At 40.4% G+C, this 21,312-nt stretch overlaps 1 protein-coding gene across 2 annotated transcripts in view; it reads left to right on the top strand.

The window, feature by feature from the left end:
* The window catches only part of Hs3st-a (Heparan sulfate 3-O sulfotransferase-A), a 43,248-nt gene extending 22,212 nt beyond the window's left edge, over window positions 1-21,036 (top strand). For both annotated transcript variants that reach the window (XM_083046893.1, XM_083046892.1), the window contains exons 3-5: window positions 3,171-3,264; window positions 5,674-5,887; window positions 5,987-21,036. In XM_083046893.1, coding sequence (XP_082903019.1) covers window positions 3,206-3,264; window positions 5,674-5,887; window positions 5,987-6,865 — 1,152 coding nt within the window. In that variant the 5' untranslated portion in view covers window positions 3,171-3,205 and the 3' untranslated portion in view covers window positions 6,866-21,036. The remainder of the gene's footprint in view (window positions 1-3,170; window positions 3,265-5,673; window positions 5,888-5,986) is intronic.
* The last annotated feature ends 276 nt before the right edge of the window (window positions 21,037-21,312 follow it).

The following is a 21,312-nucleotide window of genomic DNA, read 5'->3' as shown; positions in this document are numbered from 1 at the left end:
ACGTATATAAATGTTCGGAAGGAAACTTGTGACAGCTATAGAATTCTAACGTTAGGAAAGAATCAAACAAGTTCAAGGTTCACTTTATATGTTGAACTTTATATAACGAACATTTGACCTCTCCGTCCCTAGAGCTATACAGCGGAAATGTGTCGATGAAGAGGACTCGATGAAGTCGGAAACTATGTCAAGTGTCTTTTGATAAAAGGAGAAGATGCGGGGGCGGAGAGAAAACTGCAAAAGAGAATGGTATTGCAGATTCCAGAAATCGTACTTATAGCTTAAGAAGTTTCTCGTTAGCTTCCAAACGAAAATCAGTTAAGGTAATCGAATCCTTTCTAAAGGACCTCTCATCTTCTTCTTTTATTTGACTTGGAAAACGCAGTTTCGCGCTTAATTTCGTACTTGCATTTACGAGGAGCTTCAACAGATAACGTTTATCTATAATAGGAATGCGCGACCCTTTGCTGACAAATGGCCCCTTATCTCGGCCTTATACCGCCTTTTCATCGGTCCAGCGAGTTATTCGACCCTTCGATAAGGGAGAGAATAAGTTTGGACGGCGTGAGTGCCGAGTGCCATTATTTAAGCAGGCGGCTTAACTCCGTCAAACTTATTCCGAACTGTCTTATCTCCGGCGACGTTCAATTTCGAGAACAATCCGACGTAATCGCTAATCCTTTGTCGATCCTGCAGCCGTTTTAGGAACGCGAACTGTGCACCTCATCGTTGCAGACGTTCCCCTTGATTTGAATTTCGGGAAATAATTAAACCTGCGCGCGGGCTCTCTATACCTGATTCGAGGTAGGGAAAATTAGTTTTCACGTTTATATACGTATATGTACCTTCGTGCACGCGGTAGATGCGCGGAGGAAAATATTTCCTTCCGCTGCTTTTTTTGACCGATTTGTCAAATTCACGACATACTACTTGAAAGTTTTTGGGAAAGTATCGATTGCAGCCGCTATCGTTGCTATTCGCCGGCACGGCCGGGCGAACTTTTACCGTTTTCGCGTGCTTCAGACACATCGACCGGCAACTTCCAAAGCGATCGTTAAAGTAGCGGTAACCCTCGAACGATTCTTATAGGCGCCATCCAGGAATCATGCAATTTGCTGGAATTTGCATTTTTCCTCCTAGTCTCATCGAACTTACTCGGAAGAGAGAGACTCGTAATTGGTTAAGATTATAACATTTTTAAGAATATTACATGCTTTTATATCTTTGTTTTTTTTTCAACGCGATACGAGAAAAAAATCTGAAAATTTGTCTGATCGATATTTAATGCAACACACATAATTTTATCGCGTTTTTTCCTATTAGTTAGATATTGCTTAAGGTCGATAATACAATTAATTTAAAGTCAATTCTAAGATAAAGTCGAGGGTAAAGGTTGGCCACGTGGCTGTAGGAATTATCTTTCAATCCTATTTTCCATCCTCAGAGAGAAAAATGCGACATTTGCATTTTCAACTTTTAATATCCTCCTTATCCTAATTCTTCATTTCCATGCATAAGATTATCTTATCCACCTTCGTATTATCCAGTACTTGCTTGTCAAAAAAAAAAAAAAAAAAAAAAAATAGCAATCTTCCATCTAGTCCCAAGGAGAATGGATAGCGAAATATCCAGAGGGTTATCGTCTCCTCCCTCCTCTCTTTCTCGATGAATAGGGTGTAATTTCACTTCCGTCGCTAATTTTACCCTTTTCTCCCACGGAGATGTTACGCAAGCGAAAGAATGCCGTGAGTTACATCATATCCTCGTAACCCTGTTCGATATATCGATTCAACCCCCAGCGACGTGACTCGACGTGACGCGACGTGTCCTTGTTATTTCGTGCAACGGTCAGACGGTCGCCAGACTGACGTAGATGAAAATAGGCAGGCGCATTTAGAACAAACGTGGAAACGAATCGACAACCCTCCGTCGATGCAAGCACGCTGAATGAGCTTCGATCGATATGCATTCTTGCGATGACGGTATTCAAGGTCAGCAAGATAATCGAAAATCGATCCCAATTTTTTTTTTGTATATTCTCATTTTATTCCTCTTCTTATTTCTCTTACACGTCACTAGCAATTTTATACATTATTATATATATGTACATGCATCGCGCAATGGGGACAGATATAATGTGGTAATGCATAGATTGTCGCCCCGCGTTCTCAGATAGAACGTCGCGATATATCAACGAGCGTAATGGTACACGTGTCGTAACATCGTAGATGAATGGATATGCGTGTTTATGCACCGTTGTGCATCGCCGCGCCGGTTTTCCGAAGAGTGCATCGGTGAACAAAAGTCTGAATAGATATACCTGATAAGAATAATCGTTTCGTGGAAATGAAATTTCTGCTTATTTATGAGAAAGGAAGACAGAGAAAGAGAGAGAGACGTAAAAGATGTACGGGGACATATAGACTATATAAATCGATATCATTTCTCGAGAACCGTTTACAGTCTTTTAAAGCTATCGCGACCTTAATATCAACGAATGTAACGACATATATATAAATCTATATGCCGCGCGTTTCATCGAACCTTTTGAGAGGTAGGTACGCGATTCGAAGAAATAAGATACATCTGAAGTGCACCCACACGCACGAAGCTTTTAACAATACTGTGCAAACGGGCGAGTTTGGAATGAGAAAAGTTGCTATTCCTCGCCGAGTGATTCTACTTACGCGCTCTATGCAAGTTACGAGCTGTGTAACTGGGTCACCGAGAGGAATCTCTTGAAAAGCATTTGATTTCCCATAACACCGTCCCAACGTTTGTCCCTTAACGTCGCTATTGAACGTGATTCATTATTTATTAAGTATCCTGTAAAGCTTTAAAATTGTCGCGTAATTATTAAAGTTACTCGCGTATCGTCGAATAACAATCCCAATTAAAAATATTTAATTACAGTAGAGAGTGAGAATAAATTGCCATAAAATTTATGATGTACAAAAATTTAATGTATTACCAAAAATTAAATTAAATTAAACGAACACATTGAGTCGAGTGATAATTTAATTTGTGTTTATATAGAATATTTTAATAAATATATCGGAATTATAGTTTCGATATATTAATGAGATTTTTTTACATGACGAATTATATATGGTTCGCGCGAATAAGATGAGATTTATAATATAGACAATTTGTGCTTTGTATTGTTTCAGAAACTCCAAAAATGTGAACGTACAAGAAAAGGCAAATGCCCAACAAGGCACGGCCTCGTCAAGAGTGGTCTCCTCAATCTCCTATAGATGTCTTGTAAGTATTAAAGATTATCATTAAAAGCAACACATGCGACGCGAAATATATATTTCGCTATATAATTCCTTCTGGTTTCCGCTCGATTCGATTATATCGTGCGGTATCCGCGAGCGCTGTATGTAATTAGTTGATTAAAGTTTCCGCGCTTGTATTTTCCTGACGAGAAAATTACCGCCCTCGGCGTCCCTCCTTTATTGAATTAGATTAGATAATATTCACAATTTCAACAAAAGTGTACGGTAAATTATATTTATCTCTCTCTCTCTCTTTTAATTTTTAAATTGCCGATAATTTCGCTTAAGGGAGCATTAAATTCCACGGCCGGACAAAGTGAAATCGACCCCGGTGTCTATGAGATTATATTAACGCGTTGTAAACTTACTTGACCGTATAATTATACGGTTGATACGCTACGGCGATAATGAGTAAATAGCGCGGTCGTATTCGACAGTCACGAGAGAACGGGGCACCCCGGCAGGGGTGCAACGACGCGGAAGGCAACTCTGGAAATTGCAATTTGTCCGGATAACACAGGCCGCGTATTTCCCACGGAAACACCTCGGCCCGCCGCGTCGCGCCGTGGCACAAAGCAAATTTTAGCCAGAAAACTTGCGCATCAAATGGCCTCCCATCGCAGTACAACGGAGAAGTCGATTACAACGCGAATGTTCCCAAACTGTGTGTTCTCCAAATAAAGGTATAATATTAAAATATACACGCGCGGTATTCATATACGAGTACATGCGCGTAAAAAGTCTCGTTCGTGGCATCAAGTATCTACTTGATGCGGAAAATTGTACGGGAAAGCGTACACACTCCCCCGCATATAAATACCTCCGCAATCTCTCGCGAACGTGCGCGGTTTTTTAAGATTCTTCGAAGGGAGAGGAGGGAAGAGGAGGCGAAAAAAAAAGGATGAGCGGAAAAGCGATTTCGTTACCAACGACGCGACAGATTCGCTAATTGCGACTCGGATCGCAATTAAGACAGAACGACGCGGGACGAGAGAAATATATAGGTTTTTCTATTACGCTCTCTGCCTCTCTGCCTCTCTGCCTCTTTCTGACAAATCAATGAGAAAGCAATGATGATGTAACGCGATGGATTAAAGCGTAGTATCGATAAACGTTGGAGGAGCCATTACGTCGGAATACAAAATGCAACCACATCAAATTTAGATTGCACTCTGTCTCAGGGGTACCGACCTTTCTGCATCATTTATGGCGGATCGATCCTCCGTCTCTTCCACCTCTCCTTGACTCTCTCCTACGTCTCGGTTCACAAGTTCGTTAGCTATTCGGAGTTTAAGAGCTCGCGACTACGACTAGTTTTCGTCACTTGTGAATTCCGATTCGTTCCGAGCTTCATCCTCCGTATAACTTTTACCACGAGATCTTTATTCGCTCGGGAACATGTAATTTACATGCCTGTTGCGCTAATGCTGTAAACGTTTCAGTTTAAGGTGACAAATGCAATTTGGAGCGCAAGTCGAGTGTGCGAGAAAATTCTCGCTTCTTTTATTACTCATCTAGAGATTAATCGCGAGAAACTGGCATGATTATCCCGGTATAACTATCGATGGTACACGTGTCGAAAAGAGAGGGTGCCCCTAAAATGTAAAACATATATCTTCTTCAGAGATATAGTTCGAGAGTTTAATCGCGCCCCGATGAAGGTCCTATTATTTTTCGCTTACGCGAAAACGACAGCATGCGGGCCGATGATTTATCATTCGCGGAGAGAAAGAGAGAAGAGAGCCACGAAATCTTAAACGTACACGGCTCGCGGTAAATCCACCGACACTGCCGATCGATACTTTTGAGCCCGCATTCAATGGCGAACGAAATTAGCGAGCGCGGCATTGACAATCGCTTTGTTCGTCCGTCACGCGATAAATTTGCGCCGGTACCGTAGCGTTTCGTGTAAATGCCAATCAGCTGCGCATAATTATCAGTCACGAGCCACTGCGGTGGTTCTAAATTGTTTCGGGCTCTCCTTTAGGCTCGGAACGTTTACGCGAAAAACAAACTCCTGGTGCATCTATATACATAGGTATGTACGCGTGCGGCAAAATAATCAATTAATCTTATACACATTTGCGGAGAAATGAATTCCGATAAATCAGGCTTGGAAACTTAAAGTTGTAATGGCCTGGTGCAAGTTTAGATTAAAGTACATCCCACGGTACACTGTAATAATCGACGATCACGGCGGGGCTTAATCATTCCTGCCGCGCCTCGACGAGGAAAGAATAAATTAGAGACACCGTCCGTAACTAATGGCGCTGTTGCGTGCCAAGAAAGAGGAAAAAACGAGAGAATAACACGATTGCCCTTTGAGAACCGAGCGGATATCTCTTGGAATCGCGAGTACTTTGACAACGACGTTTCTTCATGGTTGTCGCAGGTGGATGTCCCGCTCCGCCATGAGGCCGGCCGAGGGTGACGCGTCGGATTGCATCCTGGTGGTCGGCGTATCCAGATCGAAGATGGCCGTCGCTTTTCTGTCGGTCGCCCTGCTGTCCCTCTTCCTCACCTTCCACATACTTTACGATAGCGCCGTTTACAGCCTCCACGCGGTCTCCGCCGTCGAAGGACGCACGGTCGAGCTGGTCTCTCAGGTACGTATCTCTATCTCCGACTAGAATTCCATGTCGCGTTAATGTCTCCAAAGACCCTCCACGTACCGTCTGCCAACTGCTACGGATGATTTATGGCAGGTACGCGCGACGCCGCCGCTCCTTTTCTCCACTTCCAAGGTACACTTTCCGCGAACGAATCGCCATCTCCCCCAGGCCATCATAATCGGCGTACGCAAATGCGGCACGAGAGCGTTGCTGGAGATGCTCTTCCTGCACCCGCAGATACAGAAGGCGGCCGGCGAGGTTCACTTCTTCGACCGTGACGACAATTACGGGAAGGGTCTGGAATGGTATCGACGCAAGATGCCCTACTCCTTCAAGGGGCAGATCACCATCGAGAAGAGCCCGAGTTACTTCGTGACCTCCGAGGTGCCCGAGAGGATTCGCGCGATGAACGGCAGCGTCAAGTTACTGCTGATCGTCCGGGAACCGGTCACTCGAGCGATATCGGATTACACGCAATTGCGCACGCACGCAGCGACCGCGTCCACGTTAATCAACAACGGTACGCCGCAGCAACAGCAACAACAAACGACCCGCTCTTTCGAGGAGCTCGTTGTGCGACCCGACGGTACCATTAACGAATCCTACAGACCGGTCGCCATCTCTCTCTACCACACGTATATGCACCGCTGGCTGGAGGTGTTCCCCAGGGAGCAGATCCTCATAGTGAACGGTGATCAGTTGATCGAAGACCCGGTGCCGCAGCTGCGCCGAATCGAGAATTTTCTCGGGCTCGAATCGCGCATCGGTCGACACAACTTCTACTTTAATCACACCAAGGGCTTTTACTGCCTGAGAAACGAGACCTCGGAGAAGTGTCTGAAGGAGAGCAAGGGTCGCCGTCATCCGCGCGTCAGTCCGATGGTCGTGACGAAGCTGAGGAAGTTCTTCAACGAGCACAATCAACGCTTCTATGAATTGGTCGGCGAGGATCTCGGCTGGCCGGAGGAATAACCATTGTGGAAAGTACCGGCTCGTTGGTTATCGACGCGGGTCGCGCAAGCATTCAGCGGCGAGCACGATCGTTTAACTAGGATCGAATATCCTTCCGTCACCGAAGAAGAGACCCCGCTACCAATCAGCGGTGAAATTGACCACTGCGAGAAGATCCGAGAGCTGACGTCGTCGATCCTAGACTCTTCGGGGATTACATCGTTTCCATCGGCGACCATACCTTTGACCTGACCTCTTCGGGGATACCGACAAAGATAAGTAGTTTATTTATTAAAGTAGTTAATCGAACCCTCTGTTTTCGAGAAAGAGACGTAACGGGCTGATGTAACACGATGAGAGAGCATTGACGGATGCACGCGAGACCAGCGTCTTGTTATTAAATTATCAGACGTGTAAGCGTACGCGTATATATACAAGGACACGCACATATCAATGTACACATACACACACACACATACACACACACACATACATGTACACAAACACAAAGTTACAATAACGCCGGCCAAAATAAAATAGAGACGCGGATTCGCGAGACAAACCACAATCGCTTCGCGAATCCACGCGGCATGCGGATCACATTGGTCCGTGACTTTACATATCAATTTTACATATCGATAGTTTACATATCAATAGGTTAACTAGTTCGTACGACAAAGATTGAATATTTTTATAATCCACATTGGAAGTTGTTATATCGCTTATGTCGTTAAGGATATTACATACATATAATACGCGAGAGATCTCTCGCGGCGATCAAAAAAGATCGAAATTTTATTTATTGCACCCCGCGCATGCACGATCCACTATATCATCGTATACGGGGAGAAAGGGCGACGAGAGAATTGGAGGGAAGGGAGAGCGGAATAATTACGTCAATTCGCTTTTTTTTGCGAATGGAAAAAAATTGAAACCGAACACGCGATCTTTTATTTCTCGCCGACTTTATTTCTTCCCTCTCGCGGAAGAACGTTCTTCTCCATCGTTCTCTGACACTGGATATCGGCGCAAGCGTTCCTCTGGGAACACGAAGAGAAGTAGGGTGGAATCCGACCGGCCGCGAATAAACTCGTCAGCGATAGATGTAAAGGCTTCGCCGAGAGGCTACGCCGTACAAATCTTTATAATCGATTATTTTCTAAATCCCGATAGAGAACTTGTAAAACGCGTGCGCACGTATATAACGTTTTACACATACAAATAACTTTTATCAAAAGAGATCGAACACCGAATATGTTACGTGTGCGATAAAAGCGACGCGATAAGGGAAATGCATCAATGATTTATCCTCGGCGCTTGTGCCTGCTCCGAAAGAGTTGAATAATTACATCGATAATTAATAATTCGGCTCGACGTCGACGAAGGGTGGTAGATGACGGCGCGAGATGGAAATTGAGATCAACGTCCTTCACGGAGTCTGTTCGCGAAATTTCAAGGTACGTTAAACCTCACGGTGACGAATTACGTTACGTATAGAGCGGTTTTTGCAGCTTTCGAGCAAACAAATTTTTTACACGAGAATTTTTATATATCTTTCTGATTTTTCACGCGAACGTCGATAGGAATCGCTGACGATTATTAATGTAATAATACGCGTCTGCAATCATCGAGAACGCGGGGGAAAAACATGGAAGCGGGATAAAAGAGAAGCGCGAGAAACGACAGCGGCTTGTTGCTTAGCGACAAGTTTTTCTCTCGAAAGGCTACGACACGCCATAAATAATCCGCTTTATGTAGCGCAAGTGAATCGTGCATGAGCGGCAAAGTGCATCGTGCGTTAATTCGTGCGATAAATTGCATGCGGTCGCTTCAGGCTCCGTTTCAGGCGGCCGGAGATCTCGGGAGTGATTCGCGATTCCGCGATTCGAGACCGAGTGCGTCAATTTCCCTGTAGATGAGGAACCTCCGAATATTTGATACTACGTCTTTGCAAAATTCAGATACGGCGAGTTAAAGCTCGCAGGGAGAGAGAAAAAATTCTGTTTGCTTCGATTAAATTACTTTCAACGAGAAGAGAGAATGTTTATCTTTAGTATACACTACGAGAGACGACTGAACCTAGTTTTTATTTATAGCTATTTGAAAGCGAAGAGAGCTCCGCTTTATCCCGACCTCGTTAATTAGAGCTCGTCTCCGCAATTTCCTCAGCCGCCGCGATGTTACACGTGGTTCGATCATCGGCTCCCAAAGTTCTACCCAATTCGACAATTTCGACAATCTCTCGACTTTGAAAGTACAAAGAAACAACGATAAATTTCTGGTCCAAAGCGAATCTCAAAGAGAATCGCATCGCCGATCTTCCTCCTCGCGCTTCGATCTAACTTTTGCCTCCATTGCATTCGCGTAAGTGCTTTGTTTTATTTTCATTCAACTTAGTTAACCGGCTTACAACATCGTTATTATTACGGTTTATAATAGTTCCTGATTAAATTATTTCATTAAAAGAATTTTTAGAAAAATTTTCTCTTTACATCTTCACTGTGTTTCTTCGATACTGTGCGCTGTGCATTTTAAAATTTCAAAAGTACAAAGAAACAAAAATTTCACTTTGTTCAAAGAATTTTCAAGGAATTTTAATTCGCCGCACACTTTCCTTAAATTGCCACCTCGAATTTTTCATATACATCTTAATTTTAATTTGCGAAAATATGGAAAGGTATAATTCTCTCCTTAAATTACTTAATAATACAATTTACAGATCGCTCGGAACATAGATCTTCCGCGATTAAATTAACAGGGAAAATACATGTATATCTGAGAGAGAATACTTCTTTCCTCCATTCTCAAGTAATCTTGGGTCGATATAGAGAGCGGATAATTGCTGTCGCAAGTATATTTTCAATTACTAACAATAAGTAGCGGCGTGACCGAGGACGAATTTGAAAAAGTCACGCCATCAAAGTCCCCTTGCAACCTTCCAGTAACCTCGCGGACTGGAATATTCAATTCCACCTTGACTCGATGATCAAGCGGGTTTGTGACATTACACGCGTGACACGCGATCGCCTTTCTTAGCCTCGCTTTAAACGCACGCAAAAACGCACATACTCGCTCGATATTCCTCCTTCTCGTGATCGCGTTACGATTTTCGACCTCTGCATCCAATTAAGGAACTTGTAAGCCTTACAAGTCACGGCACACTGCTCGATATGATAAGAAGCGTAACTGGTTCTACCTTAATCATCTCGCATTACGCTCGGTTACGCTTATTTAAATGATTGAGAAAATATTTTTTTCTGAAATAAGTTCTTTTATATTCTAACGAGTATTTTTTTTTTAATATAAGATTGCCACGACATTTGTTCGTGGCAATCTCACCCTTCTATAAAGTAAAAATCGAGAAATTTCGAGTGAGAATTGGCACGATATAAGAGAATTCGCGCGTGGCTAAATTGTTGCACATTCGATTATAATAATGTCTAAATGGAGACGTAATTATGCGAGAGAGAGAAAAAAAAGAGCGTAGACGCTTTCATTTGTAACGAATATTAAATTTTCGCGGCTTTATAGTGAATCTCCCGAATTCTCTATCTGTCGTTTCGGATCATCAATGAAATTACGGCGAAAAAATATGATCTCCAGTGCAAGACAAGATAAATGTTGTTCCTATATTTCTCTTTCTTTCTCTTATTCCTTTCCCCCTCTATCTTTCTCACTCTCTCTCTCGTTATTCTGCGAGAGGGAATGGGTAAAAGTTTCATTCCCTGACGCGCATCGCGCGATCACGATATTCTCCCTCGGCCTCCGCGGCCCCGGTCTCGGGCCATTCACCCCGACTTTAGCAGAGTTAACACCCCCTTTCCTCTCGGCGAGTGGTTTTTTTTTCTCTCCTCTCGTTTTTTTTTTTTTCCATTCGTCGATGTCCGGTCAATCTACGAGGGATTTCGCGCGGCCTTTCCATCCCCCCGTCGCGATATAACAAATATTTTCAAACGGCAAACGTTACACACGGCGTGTGAAGAGCTCTGTAAACACGCGTCATCATCTCTCGTTCTCGTATCTTACGGGGAGAATGAAATATGAAACGCGCGCGAGAAGAACACGTAACGTCAAATGTGACATATATACGCTTTGTTACGCGTGTCCGCGTGTTGACCCATAAATGTAATGCGCGTTGAAAGTGTAGAAATTGAATTTGGGTCTTTCGGAAACAGCTGCTGCCTGTGCCCGGATAACCTCTTTGCCCCGACTGATCGATATTGCTCACCATTCACGCGGACGTCCGGCGAAATGTACGCAGATCCGGCGGGGATCCCTCTTGTCCTTTTCGTCTCCATTACGGATGCACCCTCTACGGAGCGGCCGAGATGAATATGCATTTTCTAGCGAGCTCGCCACGCGAAAGTACTGAAATTTGTAAAGACCCGTCCGGAGCACAGCTTGGCTCTCTGTCGTCCCGACAACTATCCCTATACAACCCTATTTCCTCGCTCTCCTCGTTGAATATAATAACGATTCAAGGGGTGTAGACTTGATAAAGAATCATCTCTGCACTGAGGGTTTTTTTTGTCTAGGAAAGCGTCAACCGTCGAAACTTTTCTAGCGTCTCTCTGTTTTTCTTTTCATTTTCTTCCTCCTTAATATTAATATCGATGCCCCGGACACAATGAAGTTCTCTGATGCGACGGTCGCGGGAAGCGCTTCTTTTCGCGTGTTATGAATATGCATTTTATGCAAAATGCAATCGCATTCGCCGACTTCGAAGGAGGAAGAAAAGCCGAGGCTTCGTATAGGAAGGAAAGGCCCGCCGCCTAACGATCTCGCACAAGTCGTCGCGAATGAAGGATTTATGCAGGATTACATAAGAGATCTTCGAATTCTGATCTAATTACGCGTTCGAATATTCGTAGTATGCAGAGGTAACCGACCTCTCTTTCCTCTAGTACTCGTGAGTACAAAGTCGAAAGAGAATAAGAAAAAAAAATACAACGCATCAGGAAAATCAGATATTCATAGATAAGGGTGGGAACAGGGAGGAATGTCCTCCCCGAGGGGGACGAGAGAGAAAATTTTATGGCACGTCGAGAGTATCGGGTATCTAAGCGCGTACGGTAAAATTCAGGATCGATTCTCTCTTAATAGCGTATTACTATGCGATACTCTGCGTGGGCGGCGGATTACTTGGGTCTCGCGGGATAATAATAACGCGGCAATCAACCCTTGAGAAGTTTCGCGGAATAACGGGTTAATTATGCACGCGAAACGCTGTCGTAATTCGCATGTCGAATGGCTAAACGCGAGATTGAATTGCAACCCTGACGGTCGTTTTGATAAGTTATACTTACAATGGACTTTGGATTAATGATCGCTTTTTGTTCGCGGTTTTAACGATTAAAAGTGAAATATCATAATGTACACATTACGTTGTGTAAAGAGAAAAAAAATGTCGCATACCCGTGTTTTTACGTTTGTAAAATTCTTTAACATTTTTATTAAAGCGATATAATTGCTCGACTTGTTTGAACGAATATTGTTTGTAATAATAATGAGAGATAATATCTCTATATATACACACATTTTCTCGCGTTTCTATGGACGGAAGTAAAAATGGTGGATTATTCCGATAGTCGCGGAATACGCTATACAATAGGGTAAGCGGGTGAAAAGCGAAAAAGCGTGAAAACATGGGCTGTTATCCCGCGAAAATCTAATTAATCGGTCGCGCACGCTTTTTTTCACACACATTTGAAAGCTCCGGAACCTTTAAAAATGTTTCGATCCGATCTCCGGAACGAAAAATGGACACAAAGGTCATTCGTTTGGGCATTTTCACAGTGACAGCAGTGGAAGGGAAGAGAGGTCCGTCGGAAATATTCCCAGCAAAACGATTATTCGAACTCTTTACAATTCAAATTTTTTGCTTTAGCGTTTTCAGAACAATTCTTCGTTTGTATTACACAATCGAACATAAAAGTAAATCAATTATACGATACAAACGGGTGTTCTCGAATGTTTTTTACAGACACCTCGAGCTGCAAGCTTCGTCCGAATATCGAAGAATCGATGCTGTGTACATATATATCTGTACAACCTCGTTGAATAATCGATGAGAGTCGCTCGATCTTCGTTTGTCCTCGACTCGTATCCCATTGATCGGTTTACCCCATTTTCCCCCTCAATTATTTCGTTGCCCTTCGTTGCTACGGTAATCGGCATTGAACGTACGATTAGTTAGGTCCAGAAAATTACGGTCTATATAAGCACATCGTAGTTGTTAAGCCTTTTCTTTTCTCGTAAAAGAAATTTATCTTTATCTTCGACCCAGTTCAAACACTCTCGTAATTACTCGAAATTTATTGCTATCGGCGAATAATAAACTTCAAGTATTGAGACACTCGGATATGTTTCCTCGTAAACTTTGTATTTTCAGAAACAAAAATATCAGAGATATGTTATCGAGCTCTAATATCGCGAAATTTATGGGAAAGGTTGCGAGATAAATTGGGCATTTTTTTATTTTCCAAGAAATTGACGCACGAACTCTCGAATCGCACGAAAAAAGGGAAAGGAAGGAGGGTTTATACCACGGAGCGATGAATGAAACCAAAAATATTAATGTGTAAACAAAGAGGGGATGCATGAGGATATCTCTTTTTGGAGAAAGGGTGGCATGCATCCTCGCGTTCGGAGAGCTAGTCGTTAAAAGAAAAATTACATATCATACTTTGGTAAGTTTAGCATAAGAAACGCTCAACGATCCTTGGATTGTTCGAGTCTATACTTCGATGAATCCTTGGATCATTGAAATTCTCGAATTATATATATATCGGATCCGCGAATTATCGAAAAAGTTGCGAATCGTTTCTTCGCGCTGTTGCGCCCGCCACGATTTTTGTTGCGTGAATTCATTCTCGTCAAGTAAATAAAATACGGTTTTACACGAGTCTTTTCAATTGAATAATATATACTCGATTATATACGTCATTTTTAAAGCTACGCGAAAATTCAAAATTTATAACCATTGTCAGAACGCTATCAATTGAAAAACGAAGAAGTTAGACGACGACTCGGAGATGGAAGGTATAAAGGATATACGGCAACCTGCCAGCGAAAGAAAATTCGCTCGAGGAGGAGTCTATGAATGGAGGGACATGCGGTGTACATCTACGGATACAAGTTGTACAACTTGCGCTTGCCTTCCGTTCCTTCTTATCGGCTTTCGCGAGTCAACAGCGGCAGCAGGGGTACACACTCCACCACGAGATATCTCTACGAAAGAGAACGTCTCCCTGCGCCCTGTGCGACTCATCCTCTTTTCCCTTCGCCTTTACTATGTCTGTATCGCGCACCCCAGGGGAGAGCACTGATTTATTTAAAAGACGAAGTCGACGTTGGCGCGTCGCCCTCGGCAAGAGTCCTCGATTCTCGGACGCATCTCGATTTTCGTTTTGATATTTTTACTACAGACTTTTTGCTTCTCTTTTTTTTACGTCTATATCTATTGCCGTTTCGTGCCAATATTTATTTTTCTAGTCATTGTTAGCGCGATCCCCTGTACTGGTTCTAAATTTACCGCGCATTGAACTCGAATTAGAATTTACGATTTTTTTATCTGAACTTTTATTATAGAATATACTTCAGTTTTCCATTAATGGGATTTAGATTACTTTGCGCACTAATATTTTTAATCTTCAATCGCTTATACAACTGTAAATATTATTGAAACCGCGACTTTCAACCCAGCTATCATTTTCTCAACCTAGATTGCAGTATCTGTGCGATAGTTCCGATAGGTATATCGCGAATGATTCTCCGAGGAGATTCCTCCGATCGAAAACAAATAGAGAATAATGTATATATATATATATATATATTTGTTCGCCACTTATACGATTCCGTTTCCATATCACGAAACAACGTGGCGGGCGCAATTGACGTTCTGTCAACGAAATATCAGATATTTTATCGAGATGACAGCTTCTCGAACGCCGAATTGTCTTTCAAGTTGTTGGCCCGATAAGATGTTTGATATTATTCGCGCGAAGAATGCTAAATCAGAGGTGCACAAACTAATCCGCATTCAACTCGGTATACAGACCAACTGTTGTTATTTTTTTGAAACGTATAAATAGAATTAAGTTAAAAATATGATATTCTACAAAGCACACTCTACACTTTTACTTGACAAGAGCAAATGTACAGATAATTATTACGTTAAAAAATCAAAAGTCATATTACTTTATACGAAATTATCTCTCTGTGATCATACATCAACGTACCTCCTTTATTTATTAATTTCGACATATATGTTTTATTCTTCTAGTATTGAGTTTGCTATTATCGATAATTGCACTTGCAATCTATTTTTATAATGATAAAAATTGAAGTCACAAAAAAGAGACGATCGATCAAGCTTGATTAGTACGAACTGGGGCCAGAATCCTTTTTCGGAAAAGAAAGATATAATTAAGTGTGGAAAAGTCAAAGTTTTATTTTAATCCGATTATTTATTTAGTTATGTCGTTACCTCACTTGTGTGTACGTGTGATTTGTCTTAATATATTTATGAAATATTATTGTCCGGGTGACACAAAATCGAGTTTGCGCGCCGCTGGTACAGGCGTAAGAGAATAGATATAAGATAGTCCTAGACTTTACCAAGAGCCATAGCTGTACGTTAAGCAATAAGCCACGCTAAAAAAAATGACGATACATATCAACAATTGCCTGTACGGTGTAATATGATGTCGTTTCTCGACACGTGCACCGAATTAAGCGAAAACAAAAAAAATATCACAAAAGCGAGGTGTCCATGCAGAGCCGAAAACTATCGAGAAGCGATCGCGTTAGTTATGAAAAATGGCAAAATGCTGCTGTATCGCGTTGTACGAGATTTCTCGAAATGCGATTATCCGTATATTTACGAGCAGCTATAGTGGTTGAAATTTTTCAAATACTCCGGGAAGCTGTACATATATGTATATGTAGCATAACCGAGCTAGGTATACGTCATGACATTTGCAAAACGTGTTTTTACATATTTATTCGCAGCAAATATTTTTACATATATATATATATATATATATATATCTTGGGAGACTTTCAAAGAGTAAAAAGCTTTCCGTTGAAAATTTTTGATAGATTTTTGTTTGCTTTAAAAACACGCGGAAAACAACGGGAGAGGTAACGAAAAAACGCGAGAGGTTTGTTCCGCAAAACAGCCGGCTCTCTCTCGCTCCTCGCGAAAGCGCGAATTAATACACGCGAGAATATCGATCGTCCCGAGCCGTGGCGTGCAAAAAGTGGCAAAAAAAAAATCGGATCGTTCCCCGGATAAAAAGAAGGAGAGGGAACATCGGCGGGGCTTGTGTGCCCGTCTGGTGCGCGGTCACATTTTCGCCGGGAGAGTTTAGCTCTGGCGGAGTACAAAAGGCTTTTGCGCGGTGACCCGGCAAGAGTCGTCGGCCGGCATTCGTCTAATCGGTTGAGAATTGATTCCGATAACACAACGGAAATGGGCACGCGGAATTTGCATCCGTGGATGGGAAACCGACCGGCAGGACCGGTCGAAGCTGCGCAAATATAAGGGTGCGCGCGCAAAAAGTTTTTTATTTATTTATATATACGTGAAATTAATTTTTATTTTTATCGTACTAAAAAAAGATAATACGCTTCTTTTTTTTCCCCCGATCGCTCCTCGGTTGTCAAGGGCGATGCGCAACCACCTCAGGGTCGCATCAAATTAACGCTATAGTTCAAAACGAGTACATATCACTAGTTGTTAATGGCGCATAGTAAATAGATTTAATAACGACATTAACAATTAATTTATTATACATTTATTCGTATCTTATACATATATATATAATATACATATAAAAATTGATATATTGTATGTATACATACAAGATATCTATATATACATATATATATATATATGTGTGTGTGTGTACACATGTACATATATACACAAGCTACAGCGTAATTTTTAATAAAACAATGTATAGAGAGAAACCGGAGAGGGAACGCGTTTATAACTTGACGATTATTCGTCGCGAATAATTCTGCGACACGCAAACAGAAATAATAAAGTTGTTCCATCGATATCGATAAGAGTCGATCGAAACCAGACAGTATTTTAAATGAGCGTAGATAGCGATCGTTAGTCACGTATGTATATTACGTACCGTTTAGCATCAGTGATCGGTTTTGCATTAGTCTTTATTTTTTTTCTCCTAATCGCAAAAACACTTTTTTTCGATGAACAATTGCCTAAGTGCATCAGTGAACTCTACTTGTAGAATACAAATAATCTACGTTTATTTTTTTCTCGCATAAAGTTGTAATTTTTAAAAATCAAAAATTCTAAATTCTCGCGTTTTAATTATCATACAAAGCCGAATGTTAATTAAGCACAACTGCGCTTCCACAAAAATAAAATTTTATAGTAACTTATTGTTATTAAGAGATTTATCAACAAATTATAAGAATATATATATATATTTACATATATATTTAGCTATTACACGCGTGTTAATTTTGACGCCGAAGAAAAATCCTTATTTTAATTAATTATCAGAAAGCAACTCTTCCTCTCGTCGACTTTGCTCTAGATCGAAAGTGACACGAAATATAGCTTGTATTCACACACAATAAATACACACACACATGCGCGCATTCACACGTACACACACTCTTAACCAAAATATTATCGTTATCGATGTCTACGATAAATTGTTAAACCAAGGAACGAAGTGACATCGAATCTCAGAATCATTGTCACTCGGACCGATTTGTAATTAACGTTTAAATAATATTTATTTATTTTTTTTCTAATAGGATATACCGTGTATGTTTCCCGTCGTAATAATACCCTGCCATTTCCTCTTTCCTCTTACCTCGTACTTCGGTAGGAAACTTTAAGAATATCGAATTCTCGTGTCGCTTCTTATTCTCTTGTATCTCTTAACTGGCGCTCCATTAGATGCTCGGCGTCTAATCTAATTAATTAATTCCCTAATACGTTGTACTTGGTCCGATTGTTTAACTGCATATACGAGCCAAAGTCGATTGTAGCCGTTGTTATGTCTGTGTGATTGTAAGACCAATTTTGCTTCGTATCGGATAGCATTGCGACGTCTCGCCCCGTCACATCGAGTATATTTGTTTTATTCGCAGGACGAAAACTTGTAATGCACGCGTATTGTATGTATAGACAACGATAACGTATTGTAGTGTACATATAACTCGAAATTGTATTAACAAACATGAAAAAGATACAGGATAAAAAATTACAATTCAATAAAGCAATGGATACACGAGTAAAAAAGATGAATAAAAATCTATATATAAAGTGGATGGTTACACCACTTGTCTCTGAAATAAATCACAAAAATAAACATTTTTTTATATCAAACGAAAATACACATTGAACGCATTTATTGAAAAACTATATAGACATATAATTATATTTTGTGAAAATATAAAAAAAGCCATCGCATCAAAATTGCAGTAAACGGATTATCTCGAGTATTTATAGGGCCGAGATTTTGCAATGCAGCCATCGAATTAACCCCTTCTGCTCGATACGATATTGCGATTATCCGGCAAATTTATAAATGTGTTGAAAAAGACGCTGTCAGTTAGTGATTTTTTTTTTTTTTAAATACGCAACGAAACTTATGGGACTCTCGGTGTAGCAAAAATATCTTTTAGAGAAATCGATTAGCTCAAATAATTATATGTAAATAAATTTATTACATCAACTATACGATTGCGCTAAAGATACTCAATTAAAAAAAATAAATTTTTAAATTATATATATATAGCTATTCTATTAAAAATAATTAAATCGCAGAATCTCATCAACGGAAAGTACGTGACAAATTTGTGTGCGTTACGCGCGTTTGATAAAATTGAATTTTATTGTATTATAAAATATTTACATATAATATCGTTACGAATTCGTAGGATAATGTGTGTAGAATTAAATAGATGAATAAATTGTGTGTGTGTGTGTTGTGATTTACATAATTTATATCTTTACATTTGTTTTTATATATATCAGAGATCGATAAGAGAATTTTATTATACCGAGAGTCTCATACGCAATACGTGTTAATACATTATCGTTGGGAAGGGGTTAAAGGGATCAAAGAGCTCGTAGCTTAACCACGTATATAATCACGCTTCCATCGCGTTTCTGTGCACATTATTGTAAATCGCGGACGAACGCGTTATTAAAATGCTGAAACTTATGGTATTTTCTTGACCAATATCATGTTAATATAGCTAGCCTATTACTTTTGGCGTATAATACATCCAGCGAAACAAGCATTATTTCAAACATTATTTTTCTTTATTTACATCTTTATATATTGTATGTACGCATGCAAACTTTTTATATCTCTATGACAAAGCCCCGATGAAATTCAATTGATAAATAAACTTGTTATACGTGAGTATATATACATTTTTTATTTGTCAATTGAGCTCTATCGAAATTTTGTCAAATGTGAAGCTTGCATAAATCAATACAAGTTAATCAGAAAATTGGAAGGCATGCGATAAATATATTCTATTTATATATTTTATGCGTCAAAATAAATTGTAATTTTTGTCAATTGTGATTTCTTTCGTGTTAAGTTGGGAAATTTTGCTAAAGAAAAATGAGAAAACAAAATAGGACAATTTTGTAACGTAGAAAACACATTCAAAAGTTTTGACTCGTCTTCTCGCTGAACATAATTTAAAAGCAATAGGCGAGCGGAATGAAATAATACACGATATTTGCGTTCGTCACGCGACCAAAGTCATATATGGAGTAACAAGAAGCAATAATCCTCACGCGTAATAAAACTCGACCCGCGATTGTAGAGACGAGACCGAGCTCTCGCGAGAGTAAGCGCATTTTAATCGAAAAAAAAAAATGTAATCTTCGGCGTATCTTGTCCGGTGTGAAATTTCGTCGGAAAGAATTCTTGCGAAGGATTCTTGCTACGCCGCAGATTATTCGAAAGAGAAAAAGAGAGAAGAAGAAGGGAGCTCTGTCGAATCGAGAGTGAGAGAACAAACATCAAGATACGTCGTATCGGAAGAAGATGCGATCGATTTCTGATAAAACATGATGCAGACGTGCATCACTAAAAAATACATCGTATATATCGGGTTCCATTGCGATCGAGATACGATTTTAGCGCGGATTCACTTCGAGAACGGTCTATGTAATAATAGGAGAATCTCATTTTCTCCGCGTAATTTCATATGATAGAAAGATATAGATATAATAAACGGCCCGCTTATACATTTCGCACGCAGTTATATATATTATATATTATATAATTACGTAATTACGTAATTGCGTGAGAAGCGTGCGTGCAAGCAGCTTCATTTGCGATCATCTCATTGATGGCTTATTTCCGGCGCCGACACAAAGCGTCGTAAATCATGTTTTTATGGCAACATTTGTAAACGACCGAATAACGAACCGAATTGCGAACAAATACGCCACATTTCGTTAAATGCGTTATCATTAGCGTAGACGAGAGAGAGAGACAAAGAAAAAGAGAAAGAGCACCTAGCAGAGATCGCATCGCGCGCGTATTTATCCAGCGCTTACGTATCGATCATCCCGTAATTAATGCAAAACTAACGTTTCTATTGATCTTGGCGAAATTAATAATGGGGTCTTTGCGTGTATTCCAATGTAATGTATTTCAGTCTCGCTCGATCTTTCTTTTATACAAAAAAAAGATCGTCAAAACGATCGATAAAATCGCTTCTAGACATACTTTATCAATTATTTTCATGATGATTATAGTGGAAAAAAAAAATTACAAAGTTATAAAAATATGCTCAAGTCTTACGGGATGACGACTCGTTTTTCTTGGACCGCGATAAAAGCTTCGAGCTTCATAGATACCCGGTATACCGAAAGTTGTCAAATTCGAACGATTCGAAAAGTCGAGCTCTGGTGCTAAAGGCGGTAATATTTCGGTGGCGATTTATCAACGACTCGATGATTAATCTTAAAAAAAACCTTTTGTATGTTTTATATGCAGTTAAATGATGTGTACATAATTATGTAATTCAGTGTCGTAAAATTAAACCGATTGTAATATCTACACGTACCTCGTTTAGCGAAAGGCATGTGCTTCGAATTATCCTTGTATATTTCATAAGATGATTAAACGGAGAAATCCTTTGAAAAATCCTCGTTTCTGCGTTAATCTCTAATTGTAGGAAGTCGCGGTAGAAATCGTTTCACATTCTTTTCTCGCTTTTTGCGGCACAATTCTAAAGCAATTAAATATTTATTTAGATAATATACATGAAAAATTTCCTCTCTCTATATAATAATGTATCGCGCAATGTCGTATGAAATTCGATTGAACGTCTTTGCCGCGCATGCGCACCGCGTTGAAGTTGTCACGTGACTCTGACCATAGAGTATACGCGGCCATTTTCGCTGTCGGTAAAGTAGATGCACGTCGTTATCGATAAATTTT

The sequence above is a fragment of the Prenolepis imparis genome, unplaced genomic scaffold (genome assembly GCF_030444845.1).
Source record: "Prenolepis imparis isolate NDT839.2.m4 unplaced genomic scaffold, iyPreImpa1.0 SCAF_9, whole genome shotgun sequence".
NCBI lineage: Eukaryota > Metazoa > Arthropoda > Insecta > Hymenoptera > Formicidae > Prenolepis > Prenolepis imparis.
Note: the sequence above shows the minus strand (reverse complement) of the source record. Positions and strands in the feature narration are given on the sequence as shown.